This window comes from Artibeus jamaicensis, unplaced genomic scaffold, assembly GCF_021234435.1.
Source record: "Artibeus jamaicensis isolate MK-2021 breed Jamaican fruit bat unplaced genomic scaffold, CSHL_Jam_final contig_540, whole genome shotgun sequence".
Lineage (NCBI taxonomy): Eukaryota > Metazoa > Chordata > Mammalia > Chiroptera > Phyllostomidae > Artibeus > Artibeus jamaicensis.
This window is the reverse complement of record NW_026521879.1, coordinates 2953056-2978943: the sequence shown is the minus strand read 5'-3', so window position 1 is coordinate 2978943 and position 25888 is coordinate 2953056. Positions and strand designations below refer to the sequence as shown.

Here is a 25888-nt window from a genome sequence, read left to right as displayed (position 1 = left end):
AGAAAGAGAGCAGCTAAACACCTTTCACCAAACTCACAGAAGACGAATTAGAGGGTAGAGCAAAGGTGGGGCAAAGGGCTTTAAGGGGACCTCAGGAGAGGAGAGTGAACAGGTGACAACAGTGGCTGTAGATGTCTGTCAGGAACTAAATGAATTCACATTCCTTCCCAAGCACAGATGGTACGGTATCAAGGGTGTTGTGAGAGCCGAGTACTGTACAGGTTCCCCAGACACGCCAGCGAGCTGACGTGACCGCAGGAAAGCAGAGCACTGATTGGGCCAGTGTGGGCGATGCTTTCCAGGGCAGGGGCCTGGTTTGTATTTTGACTTTTAGTAACTTCAGGGTTTTTTGTTTGTTTGAGTGATTCTGAAAATTTATAAAACACAGAGAATAAAGAAGGAAACTTGAATCATCCACTACCCCACCACTCAAAGATAACTACCACTAATATTTCGGAATATTTCTTTCACATATGTTTTACAAACTCCAAATCATTACCTATGTGTTTAGTTTTGAATCTGTGCTTTTCGCATAACATCCTATAGTGAGATATTCTTTAAGTTTCCAATTTTATCAAAAATATAATTTAGTGACAGCATGGTGTTTTTTCCTATGCATATGACAGCATTTATTAAATAATTCACCTACTGTTAAATGCCTAAGTTGTTGTTTTCAATAATGGAAATAATACTGCTCGGTGTGTCCATGCAGCGCACATCTCGATGTGCATAGCTAATTCTCTCCCTAATAAGTTCCAGGATGAAAACCTGGGGCTGTTTCTACATAGTGCCCTGTTAGCTTACAGAAAGGTGGTCTTATGTCACACTGCACTGGTAGTGAGTACGAGTACCGTTCATTTCAACACACCTCAGCCAACATCCCCATTACTTTTTTATTCTAAAAGGGGACAAAAGGTATGTGTGCTTTGTTTTATACAAGATAATGTTTTAATGAGATAGAAACTAAAAAATAAAGTGAAGATTTTAGTTTTAAAAATTGTAAAAGTCTAGAGACTATAAGCTCTTAAAAATAATTAGCTGTAGTGATTTTTTTGTTACTCAAAATTGTATACAAATTGCGTTAGTCTGATAGCATCTAAATATTAAACCTTCACTACATAAAAAGAGTCTGTGATAAAATATTGAAAAAGCTTACTTTAATTTAAGAATTAAGCGTCTATTTATTATATTTTAAACTTCTAACAACGTTTTCCACTTTTGTAGGAGGTGTGTGTCTAGTTTTATGGTATTTTAAAATAGCTCTTCACGGCATGCTCACACTTGATTAATATTTAATTTCCTCTTTTTTCCTCAATACTTAAGCTTACGTCTGTATATTCAGTAAGAATGAAAGTTCTATTTTTAAATGATTGATTACTTTAATCATTTTAATTCAAGTTACTAGTAGCATTGCAAAGTTAAACAAAAGTGTTGGTTGAAATATGTTAAATCACACTGTGTCACCTTCATTATTGTCAGAATTTCATAGTTTGGAATATATGCAGCAAGATGCTTCCATAAATCAGGTAACCCCCCAGATTATGGGCCTGGCGCGGGCCATAGAAATCAGCGTATCCAGTCCTCTCACTTGGTAGTTGAGGAAATAGAAACTGAGGTTGGTGCAGCCACATTCCTGGGTCACTCAGCTTGACAGAGACCCTTCCTGCACCCCAGAGGTTTTGCTCTGCATCCAGCTCCTGCCCAGGCTGCCCTCTGAGACCTATCTTCTCAATCCATCGCCTTTGTCTATCCTACGAAGTATGTGTAGGAATAAAATTCCTGCTGGTTCCCTGATGATCCTTTGTAACTCCAACTTCGTTCATTTAGGGGTATGAACTAACAAATTGATAAGCCACATAAATCAATTGCATTTCAAGAGCCTAGAATAAGCTCAGTCACTTTGTGAGACAGAAGCTGCATGTTGTCTTGGATTCCAAACGAACAGAACCACAACACTACTCCTGTAATGTATTCTTTTGCTTGTTTGTTCTTCTTACCAGATATCTGTATGCCCTTGGACAGAAGGTTTGGAAAAGATGGAAAAAACGTTACTTTGTTCTTGTTCAGGTCAGTAAATTTTTTTCCTGTTAATCACTCTAAGACAGCTGTTCTCAAAATTTTCTTTTTGTGGGCTTTATCTATCAATATTCACTACATGAGAAATTAAAATGGAAAATATTCAAATATTTAATTTATTTTATAATAAAAGTAGTAAGTTTATTACATGCTAACACAAATTACATTTTTATATACAACTATTTTCCAAACCAAACAATTTAGTGAAATGAGTGGCATTTTTTATGCTTCTCTACATGTCTTTAGTGTCTGGTTTAATTGAATATAGCTGTATTTCATAACATCTCCTCCATTCAACCTCTTGCAATATCAGATCAAGTTTAGCCACTGGAAAAGTCTGGAAACTGTAGACTCATGAGAAAATAACTGAAAAAAGCATGTGATATCTGAATATTATAAAAAGAGTTTTGACTTCAAAGATCCCCTGAAAAAATCTTGATGATCTTCAGGATTACAAGACCATACCTTGAGTACCAGTGCATCATTCTGACATTTTAAAGATAAACGTAATGCATCAAAACACTCGTTTGTGTACGAGTGCCATATATATCACTTACTTACATAATTATGTCTTTAAATCACCTTGACTGGTAGACTTGTTTGTGATAGGATTCTGAATGCAGACAAATTGCTGAAATATACAGTTTGGGCTAATTCTTTTGTAGATTTATCTTTTGTTCTTTTTGAATCATAGATATAACATTTGCTCATAGAATATACTCATTCAGTTAAATTTACATTAAAGAATAACTTTCTAACTAATGGTCATTTTATTCTATGATAAACCTAAGCTACTTTATTTCCATTGGAAATATATGAAAAAATTAATTCTTGGAATTCCTAACAGAAAACATGTACCATCTCATAGATTCCTAGCCACACATTAAGCAAGCTTAAATGATCTAAATCAGAATGACATGGTGAAATGCCAAGGAAGGAAAATTGTCATTTGCTATCTTCTAGAAATATGGCCATCTATCAGTTGCCGAATAAATTATGTGGCATAATAGCATGGAAATTTCATGAAAAATATATAAATTTGGTCAAAATAGTTTTATCTACATGGCAAGCATCCAGTCTATCTCTCTCTTTTGTGTGTGTGTGTGTGTGTGGCTAAAATGTAACCTTTTTTTTGCTCTTTTTTTCTCGTTTATTTTATTTTTTTAATATATAGTCTTCATTACATTTTTTCCATTACCATTTAGTCCCCTTGTACCCATCTCCCCCCAGCAATCACCACACTGCTGTCCACGTCCATGAGTCCTTTTTCCTTTTTGCTCATCCCTGCAACCCCCGACTTCCCCACCCACCCCAGCTGTCATCTGCTCTCCATCTATGAGTGTGTCTCTGTTTCATTTGTTAGATTTGGTTTGTTTGTTAGATTCCCAATAAGAGTGAAATCATATGGTACTTGTCTTTCTGTGGTTTATTTCCCTTAGCATAGTGTTCTCCAGGTCCGATTAGAACCAGTATTTGATGAACTAATTCAATCAAAGATAGACCCACATGTGCACACACACTGACAGTCTTTTGATATAAAGTCCAAGCATTTGCCTTAAGTAGACCCCCATATTTTGACTTCTTGGTATTCTGTCCTCTACAAACCACACCGGTAAGTCATCTTCTCTTGTTTCTAGGTTTAATTTCTTCACACTGACACAAGAACTGAAGTGCATTTACCAAGCAGTTTGAGTGCAGATCTCTCTGGACATTTTGATTTTATTACCATTTATAGATGTCTTGCTCGCTCTAATCTTACAAAAGTCCTCTTTGCTCTGCATGTTCATTTCTCCCCTTCCCAACCACTGGCCTTTTTTGTCTCCATAGTTTTGCCTCTCCCAGAATGTAATATTGTTGGAGTCATATAGTATGTAGCCATTTCAGATTGGCTTCTTTCCCTTAGTAACATACATTTAAGGTTTTTCCATGGCTTGAGACTGCTTTTATTTTTTAAGCACTGAATAATATTTTATTACCTGGATGAATCACAGTTTATTTATCCATTCACCTACTGAAGGACATCTTGCTTGTGTCTAAGCTTTGGCAAGTATGCATAAAGTTGCTTTAAATATCCAGGTGCAGGTTCTTGTGTGGAAGTAAGTTTTCAACTCTTTCAGGAGATACCAAGGAGTTCAGTTGCTGCATTGCACTTATGAGAATGAATCAGGGAGTGGCCACTGGAGATCTGGTTAAGTGACAGCAGGCTAATTTTCATATTGTTTTAATATGAAAAATTGTTCTTTATTAGGTCAGCCTGGAGTGGTCAAATGATTACCTTATGCTTTTGGCCAGGTTTGGTTCAGGGTAGCCCTTTACTCCTTACCTTATTTTCTAGCATATGATCCTGAGAGTCAGAAGTTATAGGTCAAACTAGTATACTTTGATTATCACTCCATAAGAGGGTTTGGAAATAAAAGAAGGAATTAGAATACATTGAGATCATTAATTGGTTTGTGTATGAGGAACATTAACAATGAATTTGGGGAGCTAGAAAGTTCTCCCAGTGACAAAAATATGTTTAACATTTAAAAGGCAAATTTTAAGTTGAACAAAAGTAGATAAATTCATATATTCTACAATTAAAATTTAGAAAAAAGTCACCAAACTGTAATCAGTTCAGATTTTTTCTCCCTGAGACACCTTCTTAATATTTGAAGTCACATTTAAGCCTTATATCTTTACACAAATATGTGTACATACATGCACTCACACTGAGAATCCCGTGTCTAACATACTGAGATACAAATACCAGAACTTGGCATCTGTTTGAAATTTTAAATACAGTTGAATCTTCCTCTCAATTCCAAATGTATTGGGAAGGCAAACTGAATGTTTGAAAGACATTTCCACATCAGAGTGGACAGGTATGAAGATTCAATGAGAATGAGCCATTGGAGGACCCAGGTAGTTTCTATTAGTATTTTTAAAGACAGCTCTCATCCTGTCTGCACACAGTGTGTGGGGCCATACCTGTGGGCTGCATTAGTCAGGGTGAAGAAGCTGTTTTTTCTAGGGAGGACAGCATACCCCTGCTGTGTCAGCTGCTGCATTCAGCAGAATAGTGCTCTGGTGATAATGTGAATCTCATCGCCGCTTGTGAGTGTGTATTATATGAGCGATATGGCTGAAGACCAGCCTTCAGCCCAAGAATCTGTGCTCATAAAAACTGATCGAGAGTCAGGTGTGGCCAGCTGCAAGTCACTATTCAAAGTGAACACTCAAGGAGCCGTGGAGGAGAAAAGAGACTTTTCAGAGACCTTCACGTAAACATTTCAATCAGATTTTAAATGGGAAAATAAATAATTTATTAATGTGGGGTGTTTATTTAGCTTCTAAGTAAGATTAGTTTTGGTCTCCATTTAGATTCTGAAGCCAGTATAGTTAACAGTATTAAGTAGATTTTCATGTTTTTTTTAAAGAGGCTGCGTTTTTTAATTAAGGTAAATGAGGGTTCATGCTGAATTGAAGAACTATGACTTGGAAGAATATATTTGAAATCTTACGAAGATTAAGTTTACATGTGTTTCTTACTTATTTTGTGTTTCTTCAGTGTTTTAGTACTAGGTTTGGAGGATGTCATTGGTCCGAAGTACTTATGATTCTAAAATATTTTAGTTCATTTTAATTGTAATTTAATAGCTTTAAAATTCTCTTTGTATTTATGACTTAACCAAACTGAATTATTTCATATTTCTTTGTTTTGCTAATGCCTAGTGAAATAACTCTGTGCCCCCAGGAATTACATATTCTGCGATAAATTCAAAAATTCCTGAAAAGCATTCATCTATTAATACAATTATTGCTATATTTAATGTAATATTCATTAAGCAGCTGTGGAAGGCATTTATGTAAAGCACTTTTATTTAACACATTATCTCATTTACTCCTCAGAATGAGGTATGTTTGAGAGTAGGTATTATTTTTCTTATTGTACAGATAAAATTGATAGACAAAGGAATTATAATTTATCCAAAATTATACCCAGCATTAATATGTGGTGGAGGGATCAATTCAGTTTTGTCAGACTCTAAAGATGAAGTTCCCATTTCCTTTGTCGTGTGCCATGATTAAATGGATGTGCACAACTACAGCCACAGTTAATCTGAAGACAGACACACACGTTAATAATTACTGTGTTACTACATTAAAGAAATGGCCAGTGAGTGATGGCATAAAAAGCCCCGTGCCTCATGGAGGCCACTTACCCTGTGACATCACTGGAAACTGAAGTAGACATCAGTCATTTTAGCCCTGTACCAGAGTGTTCACTGCTTGTTGTCGACGTGTCAGAATGAAGACTTGACATTGCTGCAAACAACAGCAGGCTATCAATACAAAATGTTAATTACATATCAGCTGCATCGGCACAGGCTGTAAATAGTCAGACATGCCACTGAGTGACTTGTACCTGCTGCAAACATATGAGAAGCACTGTTAGTGATGTGCCATCAAAATCTGCTTTAAACGTAAAAAATGGCTGCCCCTGCCTGTTGCTATCTGAAACATTCAGCACACATGGAGATCCATCACAGCAGGCTGCTGTCACATATTCGAGAATGCCACTGTGCATAAAATCATGTGGTCCATGTTTTGTCCTGGGACGTCAGCTGATGTTTGCTTAGGGTAATATGAACAGATATACCACTGTCAGATCAAGAAAGTCATTAGATAGTGGCCTCCAGCTTTATGTTTTAAACTGACTTAAAATGTACACACCCACAACATGCTCAATGTAGGAAACAGTTACACCATCCAGAGGTATTTATGGTAGAAAACAAAAGGTCCCAATGGGTACAATGGGTACAAAAAGCACCCATACCAGCATTGTCACCATATTCCAGTCCCCTTTCCAGAAGTAGCCACATAACCATTGCTAACTTTCATCCTTAAATGGAGTCATTTTATATGTATTTCTTCTGTGAATTGTTTTTGCTCCCCTTTAAATGCATATCACATTTATATAACAGACAAGATGCCATGTCAATATATAAAAATCCACTTTCTTCTCTTAAATGAATAATCGATCCCATAGTATAGATTAACATAATTTATATAACAATTTCCCTCTTTTGACATTTATATTCCCTTTTTAAAAATAAACAATGTTGGGGTCTGGCTGATGAGGCTCAGTGGATTATGCACCAGACTGGGAACCACAAGGTTGCTGGTTCAGTTGCTGATCAGGGCACATGCCTAGGTTGTAGGCCAGGCCCCCAGTTAGGGGCATGCAAGAGGCAACCCATTAACGCATCTCTCACACATTGATGTTTCTCTTCCTCTCTTTCTCCCTTCCTTTCTGTCTCTGTAAAAATAAATAAATAAAATCTGAAAATAAAATATGATAAAAATAAACAATGTTGGAATAAATATATATTTGCAATACTTACATGGTAAACTTTATGTATATCTGGGAGTATGTCTATGGATATGAAATTGCAAGGCCAAGGGGCACAGATACCTATAATATGAAGTAAGAATATAAAGTTTTAGATAACTCATCAGTGATTAAATGTTCACCAAAACTTTGGTTGTTTTTTTTTAAATTTAAGTCATTTTTTATGTTCAGTAGCCACCATCTGTCCAGTTGCATGTGTTAGTTTATCTTTTTGAATGCATATCTCCAAAATGTAAGAAAATTGAAAGCTTCTTGTGGGGCTATTTGGAACAAAATATCAAAGGAAAACAATTTTTCTTATTTAGGTTTCATTTTTAAGATAACTTTTGCTTTGTGATAATTGAGTTTTTCAAAGGGGGAAAAGATAATAGCCATGTTTATTTATAGAATTTATTCTTGAGCATTAACCTAATGCATTTACTCTTCCAAATAGTTCTAAAATATAATTAAAATTATCACTTTGTAACTTAAGTGCTAAAATTTTTAAAAGAGAGAAGATGGAGTGAGAATTGGGCTGCATTTGGTAAGAAGAATCTCAAGATTCTTCTGATTGGGATCAGTCAGTGATCCCAATACAAAAATTTCTCTCTTTTACCAACCCATTATCTGTGCTCCCTTAAATTTTCTGTTATTTTAAGGTTTAGATTCCAGGGAAATGTCTGACTCCTCATATTTTATAGCTCATACTTACATGAAAGAGCAAAGGACCTATACTTGAGAATTGTGCAGAATTGTGACATCTGCAAATTTTAGTGGAGATAGTTTTTTTGAAAATTGTTTTACAAGATTTAATTTTAATATGCTGTGTTTGTATATATTTGTATATGTTTTAACAGAAATTTGTAATAGTATGCCTGTCACATAGTAAAAAATAAACCTTTCTTAAATAAATGCATACCATCTTTAATTTAGGTTCTTTCTCAAACCTCTCTTTGGAATGTAAAATTGACATATATTTCAGCATACTTGCACCAAAACCTAGGTATCTTTACCCCTTCCTTTTTCATTCCCCCAAGTCAATCAGAACATTGATCTACAGCCAGAACAGTCTACCACTTAAATCCAGTTCTCTCCGTCTTCTCTGCTGCCATTCTAGCTGAAACCACTATCACCTTCACAGGACTCCTGCATCCTCACTGACTCTCAAGTTCTCACTGCTTCCACTCTGCCATTCTCCTTACAATCTTTTCATTGCTAGGAAATCTAGTTGAAGCATAACTCAGATTTTGCCAATTTGTTGCTCAAATCCACCCATGACTTTCCCTTACGCTTAGAGTGACCCCTTACCAGCCCCTAGAGAAGGTGTTACATGTTCTAGCTCCCAGCCTCCTCTTTCGTGACTCCCCTGTCACTGAACAGCACTGAACTTGTAATGTTCTGTCCCCAGATTAATTGCCATGTCAAGAATTGGAGCTTAGTGCCTCCACTCAGCAACCCCACTCACCAAAGAAAGGCACCTCAAATTAATGTATAATATGAGTTTATTTTTTAATGTGATTTCTATGTAAATATGCCTTTGAATTAAGTCCCCTATATGTATTAAACCCAGTTGGGGTTTTGCCACCTTGCTTTTGTTTTCCCCACGGCTGGCTCATTCTAGCTTCCCGTTTTACGTATCGGATCACATGCCACCTCAAATGTGCCTGTTCTGTCTTTCCGATCTGATGCCCCACTCAGCTCACTCCTGAGTGGGGTGACACATTCCCTGTTGTATTTTTTTCAGAGCATTTATCTCTAATCAAAATTATCTTTGTAATTTACATATATATTCTTATTCTGTCTTTACCTTTCTAGAAGAATATATGCTCCATGAAACTAACACCTTGTCTTTCTTATAATCTACTGTGAGTAGAAACTAAATATTTGTTAAATAAATGAATATATGTGAATAACTCTGACCATTGTTTTAAAAAGATTGCCTTTTTCTCTTTCTAATTTATGTACACTGATTGCTAAATCTTCTTATGCCATTTGGTCAAGGCAGTAAATATACATTCCCCTCAAATCCATCATGATCTTGAAGATATATTCATTTTTCTTGATTAAATTAAGCTCTGAGATTAAAATAATAATAATAACTCTGACAGCACCTTTGGCCTCTGCCAAGAGCGTTTTCAGCTAAGGATTTTTAAGCCTTAATCTTTACTGAAATTAGATGGTGGCAGTTGCTAAGCTGCCAGCTGTTAACATGATCCCTGCAGAAGGAATACAACATGCAAACCTGAATGCTGTGGTCTCTAAAAACTCATAGTTAGCACTTAAACCTGTGGCCATGGACAGGTGTTGAACTGGTTGGCAATTGAAAACAAAATGGGAGGTTTCCCAGACCAGATGCACATCTCTCCTGGGACCTCAGCAACTTAAAGTGCCCTGCTGAAGGTACTGATGCCAAAACCCAATTTAATGATGCTGTCCTCAGACTGAAGTTTGTTTATATGCCCCAGCTCTCAACAAATCCATTGTTTATGGAGTTACAAAGAGTGGCTTGGGTAAAGGAAATTAAATGTTTATCATTGCTCTGTCTTTTGCTGAAAGGATTTTCAGTGCAGTATAGTATATTGCATAAGCTTTGTTCAGTAACATACAAGTAAGCTGAGAGGTGGAAACGAATACTAGATCAGAATAGATCAGACCACCTGTTTCTATGCAATCCCCTGGAAGGTGATGACGGGGCAGAGTGGGGACCACAGACTGCCTCCAGCTGGGAGCACAGGGAGCAGGATGACCACCTGGTCCCTGTCATTTCTTTCAGCAGCATATCCGAACTCATAATGCCAACGGATATTGACAGTGTTTTCGGAGGATAGCTTCTCCAGATTATCCTCAGTCTGGTTAGTGGTTGGCAAAGGAGTAGCTGTAAGGCGTTAACACTGCTCAGAAGGGTTCACTCAAATTTACACTCAGGTTTGTTGGAGGGTTTGCCTCAGGAATGTGATTTAGTGTGACGTTGGCAAAGACAAGGTAAATGTGAAAGTTTGGGGGATGCTAGAATAAAATCAAAGAAGCATAAAATGCATCATCAGTTTTTGAAAATAGTTGCTTCTGGAGCCAATGTATTGGCAGCCAAACTGCACTTTTCAGTTGCCTCCTGGGTCAGATTTCCTCATTGTCGGCGACAGCTCTGCTAGTCGTTGGTGTTTAGTTACTCTTCCAGCTGCACTCTCCATTGACACTCTAGGCCCAGGTCTCTGATGCATTCTGGTTCTGTCGGGTGACTTCTAACATGTTAAAATTAACAAATGCTAAAAGGAAAATTAAGTAAAATGAGTAATACTTAATTTAAGTTACTATGGCTTCAGAAAGGACGTGATTCATTTAAAGCTGCAGGATTTTTGCTTTGGGGGTTTTAAGTTAGTATCTCTAAAGATCTTAAAATTTATAGTTAACATGTTATCCATTATATTAATAAATAATCATATTACTTAAAGCTAGCTTGAAATACAACACATAAAAATAAAGCATAATACAGCAACTGGACCTTGTATTCAAGTTATATAAAGAAAAAAGGAACATTGATGTAAGCATTTACACTGCTTATAAAAATAAGTAGTCTTTTTTTCTGTATATTTTATTTTTTATTTAAATTATTTTATTGTTGTTCAATTACAGTTGTCTATTTTCTCTCCACCCTTCCCCCCCCCCCTCCAAACCCACCTCCCTCGCTTGCTTCCACCCTCCGCCTTGGTTTTGTCCATGTGTCCTTTATAGTAGTTCCTGAAAACACTTCTCCCCACTGCCCCCGCCCCCTCCCCTTTGGCTATTGTTAGATTGTTTTTAATTTCAATGACTCTGGTTATATTTTGTTTGCTTTTCTCTTTTGTTAATTATGTTCCAGTTAAAGGTGAGGTCATATGGTATTTGTCCCTCACCACCTGGTTTATTTCACTTAGCATAATGCTCTTCAGTGCCACTCATGCTGTCGCATAAGGTAGGAGCTCCTTCTTTCTCTCTGCTGCATAGTATTCCATTGTGTAAATGTACCATAGTTTTTTTGATCCACTCATTTGCTGATGGGCACTTAGGTTGCTTCCAGCTCTTGGCTATTGTGAATTGTGCCACTATGAACATTGGGGTGCATAGGTTCTTTTGGGTTGGTGTTTCAGGGCTCTGAGGGTATAATCCCAGCAGTGGAATTGCTGGGTCAAAAGGCAGTTTCATTTTTAGTTTTCTGAGGAAATTCCATACTGTTTTCCACAGTGGCTGCACCAGTCTGCATTCCCACCAACAATGCACTAGGGATCCTTTTTCTCCGAATCTTCTCTAGCACTTGTTTGTTGATTTGTTTATGTTGGCCATTCTGATGGGTGTGAGGTGGTATCTCATTGTGATTTTAATTTGCATTTCTCTGGTGGCTAGTGATGCTGAGCATTTTTACATGTGTCTCTGGGCCTTCTGTATGTCCTCCTTGGAGAAGTGTCTGTTCAAGTCTTTTGCCCATTTTTTAATTGTTTTTTTTTTGTCTTTCTGGAGTGGAGTCATGTGAGTTCTTTATATATTTTGGAGATCAAGCCCTTGTCCACTGAGGTGTCATTAGCAAATATGTTTTCCCATGTGGTTGGCTCTCTTTTCATTTTAATGCTGTGTTCTTTGGCCATGCAGAAAAAACAAGTGGCCTTTTGATGGATCGTTCTTAAGTCAAGATCTTAAATATTAGGCATGTTTTTAGCATTTTAGGTGGCTTACACCTACCAACTAAATTTTTAATGCATAGCAACATATGAACATAATTTATATAAAGAGTTTTGGAGGGTTTTTTTGTTTTGAGAGAACAATAAATTTAAAAACAGACATTGAAATATATATTCAAGTTCATGTCCATTAGAAATGAAGGGGCTAATATCTAAAACTACACTTAGAGGCATTTCTATTTCTTTCTTTTTCATTTTCTTGTTCATTTATGTACTCATTCAACAAGTATTTTTCACAACAGAGTCACTAGGTTCTTTATGGAAAGAGATGAACTGTGAGAGTGGGGAGAGAGACAAAGGGGAGCACCAAGTGAGGCTGGGGGTCAGAAAGTCATGGCATAAGACAGCTCTTAGGTCACTCACAGCGTAAAAGCATATGGCTGCAAAAGCAGTTCAGTCTCCAAATCTGTCAGGTGCTGTCACTGTGTTATAGCAACAAACTACATCTCTAATCCAAAGTGGAATGATTCTTGGAAGACACAAAAATAGAGAGAGGAAGGGACAGTTCCCTCACAGCTAGATTTGATTTATTGGCAAACTACTGCATAATAGGCAAGCTTTGTGCTAGGTGCTCTTATGTCAACTATCTCTAATTCTCTCAAAACTTGGTGAGGTATGTTATGGTTGTCTTTGTGTCACAGAAAATCATAATTAAGTATGTAAGGATTAAAGCGACTGGCCCAAGGTCTTGTCAAAGATACTTGGGGAATAATAAAAGTAATAAAATAAAAAAATAATTCTATTATAAAAATAAAAGTAATTGAGGGCAAAATGAAAGTGGGACTTACATTTTAAATGGTAGGTTTATTCTTAGGCCTGGCTTATCACCCCTTCACTTCTAACTGAAATACCTTAGAATGAATGTCTTCAGGGAGCACTTCTCTGGCCACACTGTCGAAAATAGGCACTCTTCAACATGTCTCTTTACTGTGCTTTGTTTTTCTTAAAACGACTCACCACCCAAAATTATTTTAGATATATTGTTTATTTGTAATTCAGTCTTCTCCATTTTCACTTTGTGAGATTGATTTTCTTCCTTTCTATTCTTTTTTTTTTTTTTGATTCTGCTACTGAGGGCATTGTTTTATCCTCAGGGCTACAAAATATCACAGTAGATGCTCAATAAATATTTGGTTTTTTTCCATAATGATGAAGCTTTTATTCTGCAATATAGAGGAACAAGAACACCTTTCATTCTAGACTGAAATACTGGCTCATGTTAGACAATACTGTTTTTCCAGCATGTAAAAAAAACAATAATTTAGGTAACATTTATATTCAGTCCCATTTAAGTTTTCCTTCTTCTCACTTATGGTTTTGGCTGTAAAACTATGCCTCTGTTCCCACTTGGCCTTGACTACAAATAACAGTAGTAGCTAACACATGTTACTATCAGACAGGGACTGTACTGTGCTCCTGACATATGGTTGTGTGTTACACCCTTATGGCCACAACTAGGTAGTTTCATTATCCTCATGTCATGTGTAAGGAAACAAAGAAACAGAAAGACTAAATAATTTGCACACAGAATTTGACCCCAGGTAATCTACTCAGAGCCAAATATCTCCATTTCATCATTTCTGTAAATCTGATGCACTAAATCATTTGTCTGGCTGATAGATAGTTATGGTGACCCACTCCCCCGTACCTACCCCCAGGAAGCTATTTTCATTCTAAAGAAGGACTTGAATCCATGGTGTCGGAATGCCAGGCATTGTGGAATGATGGAAAAAATTAGAAGCTGGGGAGAGAGGAACAGATCCTGACACTGCCCCTCAAAATTACACCAGGTAATCATCTAACTTGTACTTTGAAGAAGCGAGGAGCTGAAAAAAATTCACTTTTAGATCAATATGCAGATGGCTCACATAATCAACACGGAAATGTCAATGCCTGTCCCTTACTCACTGAGTTCTGTTTTGAGAGCTGAGTGGTAGGCTCCAAACACTCTGGCTTACGTTGAGTAATCTCAGCAATCACTGTGCACACACCAGTGGCCTGAGTCATCCTGGCTTGTGTAAGATGAATGCTGAGGTAAAAACTTCATTTTAAGGCACTTTGTACTTTCAAGCAGGATTTTGTTTTTTGTTGTGGTTTTAAAAAAAATCTTCATTGTATTTCTTCCCCAGTTTGAAAAATATGTTTTGTAATACCCATCCTAAAGATGAAGAAACTCAGGACCAGCAAAGCCATACTCCATGTTATATGCCTATCAAAGGACAGAATCTCTCCCTATGGCTTGCTGTCCTTCACATGTACTGTTTCTTATCCTTCAAAACCCAACTCAAATGCCATCTCCTCCGAGAAGACTTCTTCAGAAAGAATTAGTCTTTTTTTCTGTGTGTTCCCAAGTCTCTGTGGTAACCCTGTGTGGTAGTTCTGGCTGGAAGAACCTCAAGTGCTTAGTATAGGACCAGGCCGGCAAACTACAGCGTGAGTGCCAAATCCATTTTACTGATTTTTTTTACAATTCTGGAGCTAAGTAAGAAAGGTTTTCATATTTTTAAAGGGTGGTAAAAGAAGAACATGCAACAGAGTCTGTACATGGCCTGCAAAGTCTAAATTATTTGTCTTGCCCTTTACAGAAAGTGTTTGTTGAGCCTGGATAGCAAGGGCACGATCATGGATCGCTGCATGAAGTCACTCAGGCCCACCCTGCCTCTCTGGCCGTCTTCTTACTAAACTGTATTCTCTAGACAGAATTTACCATCTGTAATAGATGTTTTCATTCCTCCAGGTTCTTTGTTCATTTTGGGCCCCTCCCTTTCAGTTTGTTTGACTGTGTGCATATGTATTTTGGCCTCATTTTATTATTATATTTCTTTCCATTACCACTTAGTCCACTTATACCTCCTCACCCCTGCAATCACCACACTGTTGTCCATGTTGTCCTTTTTGTCCTTTTTGCCCAATCTTTCCACCCTCTAATCTACCCCCACCCTGCCCTTCAGCTGTCATCCTGTTCTATGAAGCCTGTCTCTATTTTCCTTGTTAGTTCAGTTTGTTTGTTAGATTCCACATATGAGTGAAATGCTGTCTTTCTCTGATTGGTTTATTTCATTTAGCATAATGTTCTCTAGGTCCATTCATACTGTCACAAAAAAGTAAAATTTTCTTTCCTTCCCTTTCTTTTCCTTTCCTTTTACTTTTCAAGCTAAGTAGTATTCCATTGTGTAAATGTCTCAGAGTTGTTTTATCCACTCATCTACTGGTGGATACTTAGGCTGTTTCTATATCTTGGCTATTGTAAATAACACTGCAGTGAATGCAGGGATGCTTAAGTTCTTTTGATTAGTGTTTTGGGTTCTTTCAGATGCATTCCCAGAAGTGAGATTGCTGGGTAACAGTGCAGACTCATTTTTAGTTTTTTGAGGTATCTCCATACTGCTTTCCACAGTGGCTGCACAAGTCTGCATTCCCACCAACAGTGCACAAGGGTTCCCTCCCTTTTCTCCACATCTGCGACAGCACTCATTTGTTGATTTATTGATGACAGCTAGCTATTCTGACAGGTCTGAGATATGGTTTTAATTTGTATTTCTCCAATGATCAATATGTATGTCCTCCTTGGAGAAGAGTCTATTTAGGTCCTTTTCCCATTTTTTACTTGAGTTGTTTGTGGCAGGGTTTTGGTGTTGAGTTTTTAAGTTCTTTATAAATTTTGGATATTAATCCCTTATCAGATGTATCTACGATATGTTCTCTCATTCCATGGGTTGTTTTTTTACTTTGTTAATGTTTACCTTTGCTGTGAGAAAATTTTGTTGTAGTCCCAATTGTTTTTTTTTTCTTTTGTTTCCCTTGCCTGGATGATATATCCAATAAAATATTGCTACAAGCAATTTCTGAGATTTTGCTGCCTATATTTTCTTCTAGCATTTTAATGCTTTCAAGTCTAACATTTAAGTCTTTGAACCATTTTGGATTTATTCTTGTGTGTGATGTAAGAAGGTGGTTTAGTTTCATTTTTTTGCATGTATCCATCCAACTTTCCCAACACCATTTATTGAATAAGCTATTTTTAGTCCATTGTACATACATGCTTGCTTCCTCTGTCAAATATTGACTATAAAGGTATGGGTTTGTTTCTGGGATCTCTATTCTGTTCCACTGATTTATGTTAAGTGCAACTGGTTTCTGTATATTAATTTAATATCCTACAACTTTGATGAATTCATTTATCACTTCTAGTAGTTTGTTGGTAGAATCTTTGAGGTTGTCTGTATATAATATCATGTCATCTGTAAATAAAGATAATTTTACTTCTTCCTTTCCAATTTGCCTTTTATTTCTTTTTCCTGCCTGATTACTGTGGCTAGGAGTTCTAATACTATATTGAATAAGAGAGGTGAAATGAACATCCCTATCTTGTTCCTGATCTCAAGGGGAACACTTATAGGTCTTGCCCATTGAGTATGTTGTATAGTGGCTTTGTCATATATGGCCTTCATAATGTTTAGCTATGTTCCCTCTGTTCCCACTTTGCTGAGAGTTTTTATCATAAAAAGATATTTAATTATATCAGATGCTTTTTCTGCATCTATAGATATGATCGTGTGGTTTTTATACTTCATTTGGTTTATATGGTGAATCACGTGTATTGATTTGCGAATGTTGTACCAACCTTGTATTCCTAGAATAAGTCAACTTGATCATGGTGTATGATCTTTTTGATATATTACTGTATTCTATTTGCTAATATTTTGTTGAGGATTTTAGCATCTATATTCATCAGAGATATATTGGCCTATTAATTTTTTTTGCTATGTCTTTATCTGGTTTTGGAATTAGAATAATGCTGGCCTCATAAAATGAGTTTGGGAGTCTACCCTCATCTTAAATTTTATGAAATCCTTTGAAAAGGAAAGGTATTAATTTCCCTTAGAATCTTTGGTAAAATTTACCTGTGAAGACATCCGGTCCATGGATTTTGTTTTTGGGAGTTTTGTGATTACTGCTTCAGCTTCATGAAATGTAACGTGTCTATTCAGATTCTCTGATTTTTGCTAATTAATTTTGGAATACTGTATGTTTTTAGGCATTTATCCATTTTGTCCAGTTTGTTGGCATATAGCGGTTCATAATATTGTGTTACAATCCTTTGTGTTTCTTTGGTGTCGCTTGTTATTGCTCCTCTTTCATTTCTGATTTTATTTATTTTGGTCCTTTCTCTTTTTTCCTTGATGAATCTGATTAAAATTTGCCAATCTTATTTATCTTTTTAAAGAACCAGCTCTCGGATTCATTGATCTTTTGTATATTTTTTAAGACTCTATTTTGTTTATTTCTGCTCTGGTCTTTATTATTTCCTTCTTTCTACTCACTTTGGCTTTGTTGTTCTTTTTCAAGACCATTTAAATATGAAATAAGATTGTTTATTTGAAATTTTTTTCTTTTTTTAAAATTATTTGAGATAGTCCTGTAATACTATGAATTTCCCTCATAGAATTGCTTGTCCTGTTTCCCATAGATTTTGTAATGTTGTGTCCTCATTTCCATTTGTTTCAAGGTATCCTTTGATTTATTCCTTGATCTCATTGTTGACCCATTCATTGTTTAATAACATGTTATTTAGCTTCCATGTTTTTCATTGTTCTTGTGGTTGATTTCTAGTTTCTTAGCATTGGTGGTCAGAGAAGATGCGTGATTTCAGGATTTCAGTTTTTTTTATTGAGACTTTTTTATGTCTTAACATTTGGTCTATTCTAGAAAATGTTCCATGTGCACTTGAAAAGTATGTATATTCTGTTGCTTTGGGGTGAAATGCTCTGAAGATATCAATTAAATCCATCTGATCTAGTGTGTTATTTAAGGCTGCTGTCTCCTTGTTGATTTTCTGCCTGGAAGATCTATCCATTGAAGTCAATGGGGTGTTAAAATCTCCAATAATTACTGTATTTCTGTTGATCTCTCCCTCTATGTCTATCAAGATTTGCTTTACATGTTTAGGTGCTCCTGTATTGGGTGCATAAATTTGTATTATGGTTATATCCTCTTGTTGGATTATTCCCATTATCATTATGTAGGGTCCTTCTCTTTCTCTTGCTAAAACCATGATTTTGAAGTCTCCCAGCTTCACAGGAGAGTTTGTTGGAGAGACCCACAGGGTCCTAGAATGAACACAAACTCACCCACCTGGAAATCAGCACCAGAAGAGCTCAGTTTGCTTGTGGGAAGTGGGGAAGTGAGTGAAAGCTGGAAGAGAGCAGAGCAAAAGCCATTGTTCCCTCTCAGACGCCTTCCCCACATATAGCACCTCGACACAGCAATGTGGGTTACCCCTCCTAGGTGAATACCTAAGGCTCTACCCCTCACCACAGAACAGGTGCATCAAGACAAAACAAAGTGGCCCAAACAAAAGAACAGATCAAAGCTCCAGAAAAAATACAACTAAGCAATGAAGAGATAGCCAAGCTATCACATATAGAGGTCAAAACATTGGTAATCAGGATGCTCACAGAATTGGTTGAATTTGGTCATAAATTAGATTTAAAAAACGAAGGCTATGCTAAGTGAAATAAAGGAAAATGTACAGGGAACCAATAATGATGGGAAGGAGATTGGGACTCAAATTGGTGGTGTGGACCAGAAGGAAAGAAGAGACATCCAACCAGAAAAGAATAAAGAAACAAGAATTCAAAGGAATGAGGAGAGGCTTAGGAACCTCCAGGACATCTTTAAACGTTCCAACATTCAAATTATAGGGGTATCAGAAGGAGAAGAGGAAGAGCAATGAGTGGAAAAGTTATTTGAACAAACAGTAAAGGAGAACTTCTCCAATCTGGTAAAGGAAATAGACTTCTAGGAGGTCCAAGAGGCTCAAAGAATCCAAAAAAAGTTGGACCCAAGGAAGCACAAACCAAGGCACATCATAATTATGTTACCCAAGATTAAAGAGGAGAGTAGCTTAATAGTAGCAAGAGAAAAGGAGACAGTTATCTACAAAGGAGTTCCTATAACACCATCAGCTGATTTCTCAAAAGAGATTTTACAGGCAAGAAGAGGCTGGAAAGAAATCATAAAGGGCGAGGACCTACATCCAAGATTGCTCCAGCAAAGCTTTCATTTAGAATGAAAGGGCTGATAAAGTGCTTCTCAGGTAAGGTGAAGTTAAAGGAGTTCATCCTCACCAAGCCCTTATTATATGAAATGTTAAAGGGATTTATCTAAGAAAAAGAGGATAAAAAATATGAACAGTAAAATGACAGAAAACTCACAATTATTAACAACCACACCTAAAACAAAAACAAAAGCCAACTAAGCAAACAACTAGAACAGGAACAGAACCACAGTAATGGGGATCACATGGAGGGTTATCAACAGGAATGGGAGGGGGAGAGAAGGGGGAAAAGATACAGAGAATAGGTAGCATATGTGGGGTAGGTAGAGAAAATAAAGGGGGAGGTTAAGAATAGTATAGGAAATGTAGAAGCCAAAGAACTTATATGTACGATGCATGGACATGAACTAAAGGGGGGAATGTGGGTGGGAGGGGGTATACGGGGCAGAGGAGAATGAAATGGGGGAAATGGGACAACTGTAATAGCATACTCAATAAAAAATATTTTTAAAAAAACATTCCTTAAAATAAAACATCAGATCCAGATACTTTTGCTGGTGAATGCTATCGAACACTTTAAGTAAGGTATAAAACCACTATCATGTAACCTGTACCAGGAAGGAACGGAGATAATACATCCTCCCTCATTTTATGAGACTAGCATAATTTTAATACTTAAATCTAAGAAAGACATTACAAAAAAGTTATTTACAAATCAACATTCCCCAGGAACATTGATGCAAAATCCTTAACAAAAAAAAAAAAAACAGCAAATCAAATCAAATGCAACAATATGAAAAGGATTAGATACTATGAACAAGTAGGCTTTATTCCAGGAATACAAAACAGAATTCACACTATAACTTGATCAATGCCCCCTTTTTCCTGCCATCAGTGATACTCTCCATTAAAAAAAAGTCTATTTTTTCAGATATAAGTACTGCTACCACAGATTTTTTTCCTTTCTATTTTCATGAAATATCTCTTTCTGCCCCTTTACTTTTAGTCTGTGTGTATCTTTCTATCTTAGATATGTTTCTTGGAGGCAGTACATATGGATGTTGTTTTTGTATCCATTCAACTACCCTTTGGTTTTTGTTTGGAATATTTAAGCCATTAACATTTAAGGTGATTATTGATAGATATATATCTACTGCCATTTTATTGTGAGACTGTTCTCTTCTATTTTTTTCTTTTTCTTTTTTTTTCTTCTTCTTTTTAAAGCAAGCCCTTTAATATTTGTTGCAGTACTGGTTTGGTGTTAATAAACTCCTTTAGCTTTTTCTTGTCTGGGCAGCACCTTATTATTTCTCCTTCAATTTTAAATGACAACCTTGCTGGGTAGAGTAGCCTTAATCGTAGGTACTTGCTTTTCATCACCTTGAATATTTCACACTACTCCCTTGTGGCCTGAGTGTTTCTGTTGAAAAATCTGACAACAGTCTAATCAGTGTTCTCTTCTATGTAACTGCCTGCTTTTCTCTCACAGCTTTTAGGATTCTCTTCTTATCTTTAACCCTTGCCAGTTTAATTATAATGTGTTCTAGTGTCTGCCTTTTTTGGGGCCACATGTTTGGGACTTTCTGAGCTTCCTGAACTTGTGTACAATGTTTTTCTTTACCAGATTAGAAAAGTTTTGGGTCATTATTTATTCAGATACATTTTTGACCCATTGCTCACTCTCTTCTCCTTCTGGTATCCCCTTGTCGTGGATGTTATACTTCACATTGTCCAACATGTTTCTTATGTTCTCCTCATTTTTTAAAAACTGTGCTTTCTTTTTGCTGCTCTGCCTGGGTGTTTTTTTCCACCTTGTCTTCCAAATCACTGATTTAGTCCTGTGCTTCATCTAACCTATTGTTTCTTGCTTCCAGTGTATTAGTTGTTTCAGATATTGCATTCTTCATTTCTGACTGGTCCTTTTTATGGTTTCTATGCCTTTTTTTCATGGTGTTGAATATTCTTATAATCATTACTCCAAAGTTTGGTAAATTGCTTGCCTCCATTTAATCTAGTTCTTCTGGAGAATTCTTTTGTTATTCCATGTGGGGTTTGTTTGATTGTGTTCCCATTTCGGCTGCTTGTTTATATTTGTTTCTATGTGTTGGGTAAATATGCAAAGCCTGGTGTAGGCCTTTCCCAGACGCTGCCTGTGACTGGCCCTGGGAAACATGTTTGAATCTCTCAGTGATTCATAGCATGTCTTTCCCTCTACTTGTCCTGTGTGTGTGGATAACGAACTAAGCTGCACACCAAGGCTGGCTTTACTAGTATGGGCATGGGAAGGGTCAGTTTATAATCTCAGAGCTTAAACTAACCAATGCTATAGATCAAGCTATACTCAGCAGCCTGGCTTAAGTTCTATAAGGTGGGGCAGAGTAATTCCTGTGAGTGGGGTATTGCTTTTCTTCTGGTTGATGCCACTTGGTGAGGAGTACTAAGAAAGATGGCTTCTGAAGTTTGGGGAATGACTCAGCACAAGAATCCTTGAGGTTGTCCTTCAGTTCTCTCCCCAGAGCCACCATCCCCTAGACTGTCCTCCTGTGTCTCTAGTACACTCTGCCCTCCCTATGCTGGAGCCCAGCATAAGTGGCTGCAAATGAAATTTTGTGTGTTGGTCCCTTAAGAGGCTTTTTGCATCTCTGGACATTTCTCCCTGGCAGACAGAAACCTTCTGCTTTTCACAGCTGAATGTTATTTGGGTTCCTTTCTTCCTCTGGTGCTGGTGGCTGTGTACCCCAGTTTGGGGTTTAGACCCCACACTTCTCAGGGGGAGCCCCCTGGGCACTGCAGTACCCCTCTGAAACTTCAGCTGCCACCTGTGGGAGCCCGGCCAGCCCTCTTGTGCCTCCCTTGCACTCCCTACCAGTCTCTTTGTGGTGATGTGGCTTCTACTGCCTGTCTGTGGTTATAAGACTTCTCTTCAACTAGTGCACAGTTGGTTATTCAGGATGATTTTTCTACAATTTATTTGTAATTCCAGATTGGTCCTGGGAACAGGTTAGTGTAGCTTCAACTTATTCCTCCTCCATCTTCAGTTTTTTTGCCTCCTAAATATTTGTTGAATGAATGAATAAGAAAGAGGGGGAAATATCCATAACAACACAGAGGAAGATGAAAAATTATAAATGCACATGAAACTGATTTACTTACCATTCTGGCCAGTAAGCAATGAAGGGCTAATTTTCATATCTCTAAAAGATAATAAGAGGACCCAATACACCTTCCTAGAAGACCAGATAGGAAGGAGCAGTCATGTCAGTCTTCAAACTAATATGTCCCTTAAAATAATTTTGTATAATTATAGACACTTGTAAACTTATCATCATAAGTTTAAATAGTTGCAATGGATGCAAGTTCAAAAATAAAAATATTAAATCAGTTAAAAATATGCCAAATCAAATCTAAATGTTATTGTGACTATATATTCAGCTATAGCCATTGAAAATTGATTATTAGTTTTTTCTCCATTAATTCTTATTTAGATGACTCTTCCCCAACAGAATTTTATTCTCAGGAAATAAATATAATGATTCAAAATCATCTTGATGACACTATCCTGCATCATTAAAAAGTCTACAAAATTAGACTAAAAATAAAACCCTCTTATGTTGAAGTTCTAACCCCCAGAGCCTCCAAATGTGACCTTATTTGGAGACAGCATGTGGGTGTAATTAAGGTGAGGTCATATAGAAGCCTGCACCCCTAGTCCAGTGTGGCTGGTCCCTTCTAAAAAAGAGGGAATTTGGTAACACATGCACACAGGGAGAATGCTTTGTGAGATTATTTCAGAGGTGTGGATGAAACTTCTACAAGCCAAAGTATGCCAAAAATTGTCAGCAAGTCCCCAGACACTAGGAGAGAGATTCTCCCTCACACTTATCAGAAGGAATCAATCCTGCTGATACTGTTACTTGAAACTCAGTGCTTTCAAAACCGCAAGGCAATGCATATGTTGTTTAAGCTAAATAAAAAATACACCAGAGAACAGAGGGATCAGATAGAAAGAATACCACATGGAGGACAAAAAACCCTTTTTCCAAAAATCGCTTTGTCATCAGCTCTTTTTATGCTAAACACCCACATTTATTTTTCCTTGTCCCTCTTTTTGAACAAACCAAGTCAAACTACCTCATCTGAAAAAGAAAACTCCTGTAACCACAAGCCTTTAAGTATTAAAAATTTATTTTGTTTCTAAGTATAATTGCAATTACAAGTAGCATAAAACTGATACATGAAAGCACATAAATATATGACATTTTGAAGAACAATTAAACATAATAAAATTTATTGGAAATGCCTATCTTAATGAGTTGATATGGTGTCTCTTCCCAATTTATCTGTAAATAAATATTATTCTAGAATGAAAAAGGGTTCACATTAATTTCTCTTTAAAAGTCATATCACTATTTTAGACACATATTCCCGGAGACCTGGCTCACCTGAATAACTTGACAGGAATGGAAGTTTTTTCACAGTACTACCACTCAGTTTCTCAAATGTGTTGTTAACTCCTGAGTTAGATGCCCCCAACATAAGATGATGTATCATAAAGATTATTTTCAATATTCTGTCTTTTTATAACTAGATTAGTTTTTTCATAATTTTGTTGAAAGCAAAAAATTATATGAAAACTAAGTTTCAAAAGACTCGTTTTGCCCCTGAATGTAGAGAGCCACACAACTGCAACAGAAGCAATTGTCAGTACTCTGCTGGGAGAGGGAGGGGAGCTGACCAGGATTTCCTTCTGTTTGGCAAATATCAGACCTTGAAAGACTCTGTCTTTTTCTTTTTCTTTTTTAATTTTTAAAGAGATTTTTTAAATTTATTTATTTATTTATTTATTTATTTATTTATTTATTACAGATAAGGGAAGAGAGGGAGAGAAACATCAACATGTGGTTGCCTCTCTCATGCGTCCCCTACTGGGGACCTGGCCCGCAACCCAGGCGTGTGCCCTGACTGGGAATCGAACCAGTAACACTTTGGTTGACAGGCCCGTGCTCAATCCACTGAGCCACACCAGCCAGGGCAGACTTCTGTCTTTTTCAAGGATAGATAAAAAGAGTATTGGGGGAACTAATAGAGAACTATGAAGAGATTCTATATTAAAATAAAATATATTGATCTTATGTTTTATAAGACTACTGCAAAGTTTGTAAAAATGAGATAAGAGTTCGCTACGATTAATAAAAGATATCTGACAGAAATATGACAGTAAACCACCCCCCCCCCAAAAAAAAAAACCTTGGTAGCAAATTGATGTCCACATTTTAGGCAGTAATGTGCAGAATGAGCACTGCATAAATTGAAATCGGTAATGTAGAAGAAAAGAAAGAAGCTCTAAACAACTGAAATGGACACTCCACTCACAGTGGCAAGTATTAAGGCAAGAAAGAAAATATCCAACATACCAAAAAAAACCTGCTTATCTGAATGGGAAGAGGAAATAAAAGTAACATTTTCTGATATTTAAAAAAAATTAGTATTAATATGGAGACTTCTACCTTTTAGAAGATTTGGTGAGAAGAGATCTTCATACAAATACTTCTTCCAAAATATTTTTAATTAAAAATATGGGTATTCCCTCAGACATCTGCTTAACTACAGAAGTGAATGGAGTTACAGCTATGGAGAATTCATGAGAAATTTTGTGACTTGAGAATTTAGTACTGACCCAAGAAATTGATTATGGATAAAAACACTGGAAAGATATTCTCATTTGGGTGGAGATTCAGAAATTATACGATTTGCCTTCCTTAAAATATTTAAAGAGGAACTGCTGATATTTGAAACATGAATAAGTACAGTAGCTTGAAATATGAAACTTAGAATCTAAAAGAATTAAAGAGAGTAATGGTAAAGGATAGAAAAAAATAGCTAAACCTAAAGTACTGTTATAAAATATTTTGATTCACACATAAAGATGAAAAATAATTCCTAAAAAAGTTAAGGTTGTAAAGTAATTAATTTTAACAGAATGTGAAACTTAAAACTCTAGATTTTGTCAAAGAAAATAAATGGAGCAATAAACAGGCTCTACTCAAGTTATATGAGACAATCAATAATTTTGTTTTTCAATTAATGGAAAAAACATGGGGTGAATGCTGTACTTGAAAACTTCCAAAGTGTAGAATAAACTAGTGTAGAATAGATTAGGGTGCAGAGAACAGTTTTGCTGCCCGGGCTGGTATAGGTCAGTGGATTGAGCTTAGGCCTGCAAACCAAAAGGCTGCTGGTTCTATTCCCAGTCAGGGCAAATGCTTGGGTTGCAGACCAGGTCCCCAGTAGGGAGCATGTGAGAGGTAACCACATATTGATGTTTCTCTCCCTCTCGTCCTCTTTCTAAAAATAAATAAATAAATAAGCATTTTTTAAAAAAGAAAAAAAAGTTTTGCTATCTTCGTGTAACAGAAGACAGCAAAAACAAAGGCAAAATATATCCATTTTTACTATAAATGAACTGAATGGACCTATTAGAACTATTAGCAGTCAGATTCCCAGAATGAAATAAAAACCAAAATCCATATGTATGGCGATTGTAAGATATACCAAAAACAAAAGGAAAATCATAAAGAGAAAAAGGATGACAATATTAAATTCAGGCCCAGTAAAATTTAAGAGAAGTATTAAACATATCAAAGGATTATAATGTTATATTGATTAAGA

The 25888-nt window shown here is 36.5% G+C and overlaps 1 protein-coding gene across 5 annotated transcripts in view; it reads left to right on the top strand.

The window, feature by feature from the left end:
• Positions 1 to 25888, top strand: part of CADPS2 (calcium dependent secretion activator 2) — a 621734-nt gene that overhangs the window by 391072 nt on the left and 204774 nt on the right. For all 5 annotated transcript variants that reach the window (XM_053669960.1, XM_053669959.1, XM_053669957.1 and 2 more), the window contains exon 9: positions 2001 to 2067. In XM_053669960.1, coding sequence (XP_053525935.1) covers positions 2001 to 2067 — 67 coding nt within the window. The remainder of the gene's footprint in view (positions 1 to 2000; positions 2068 to 25888) is intronic.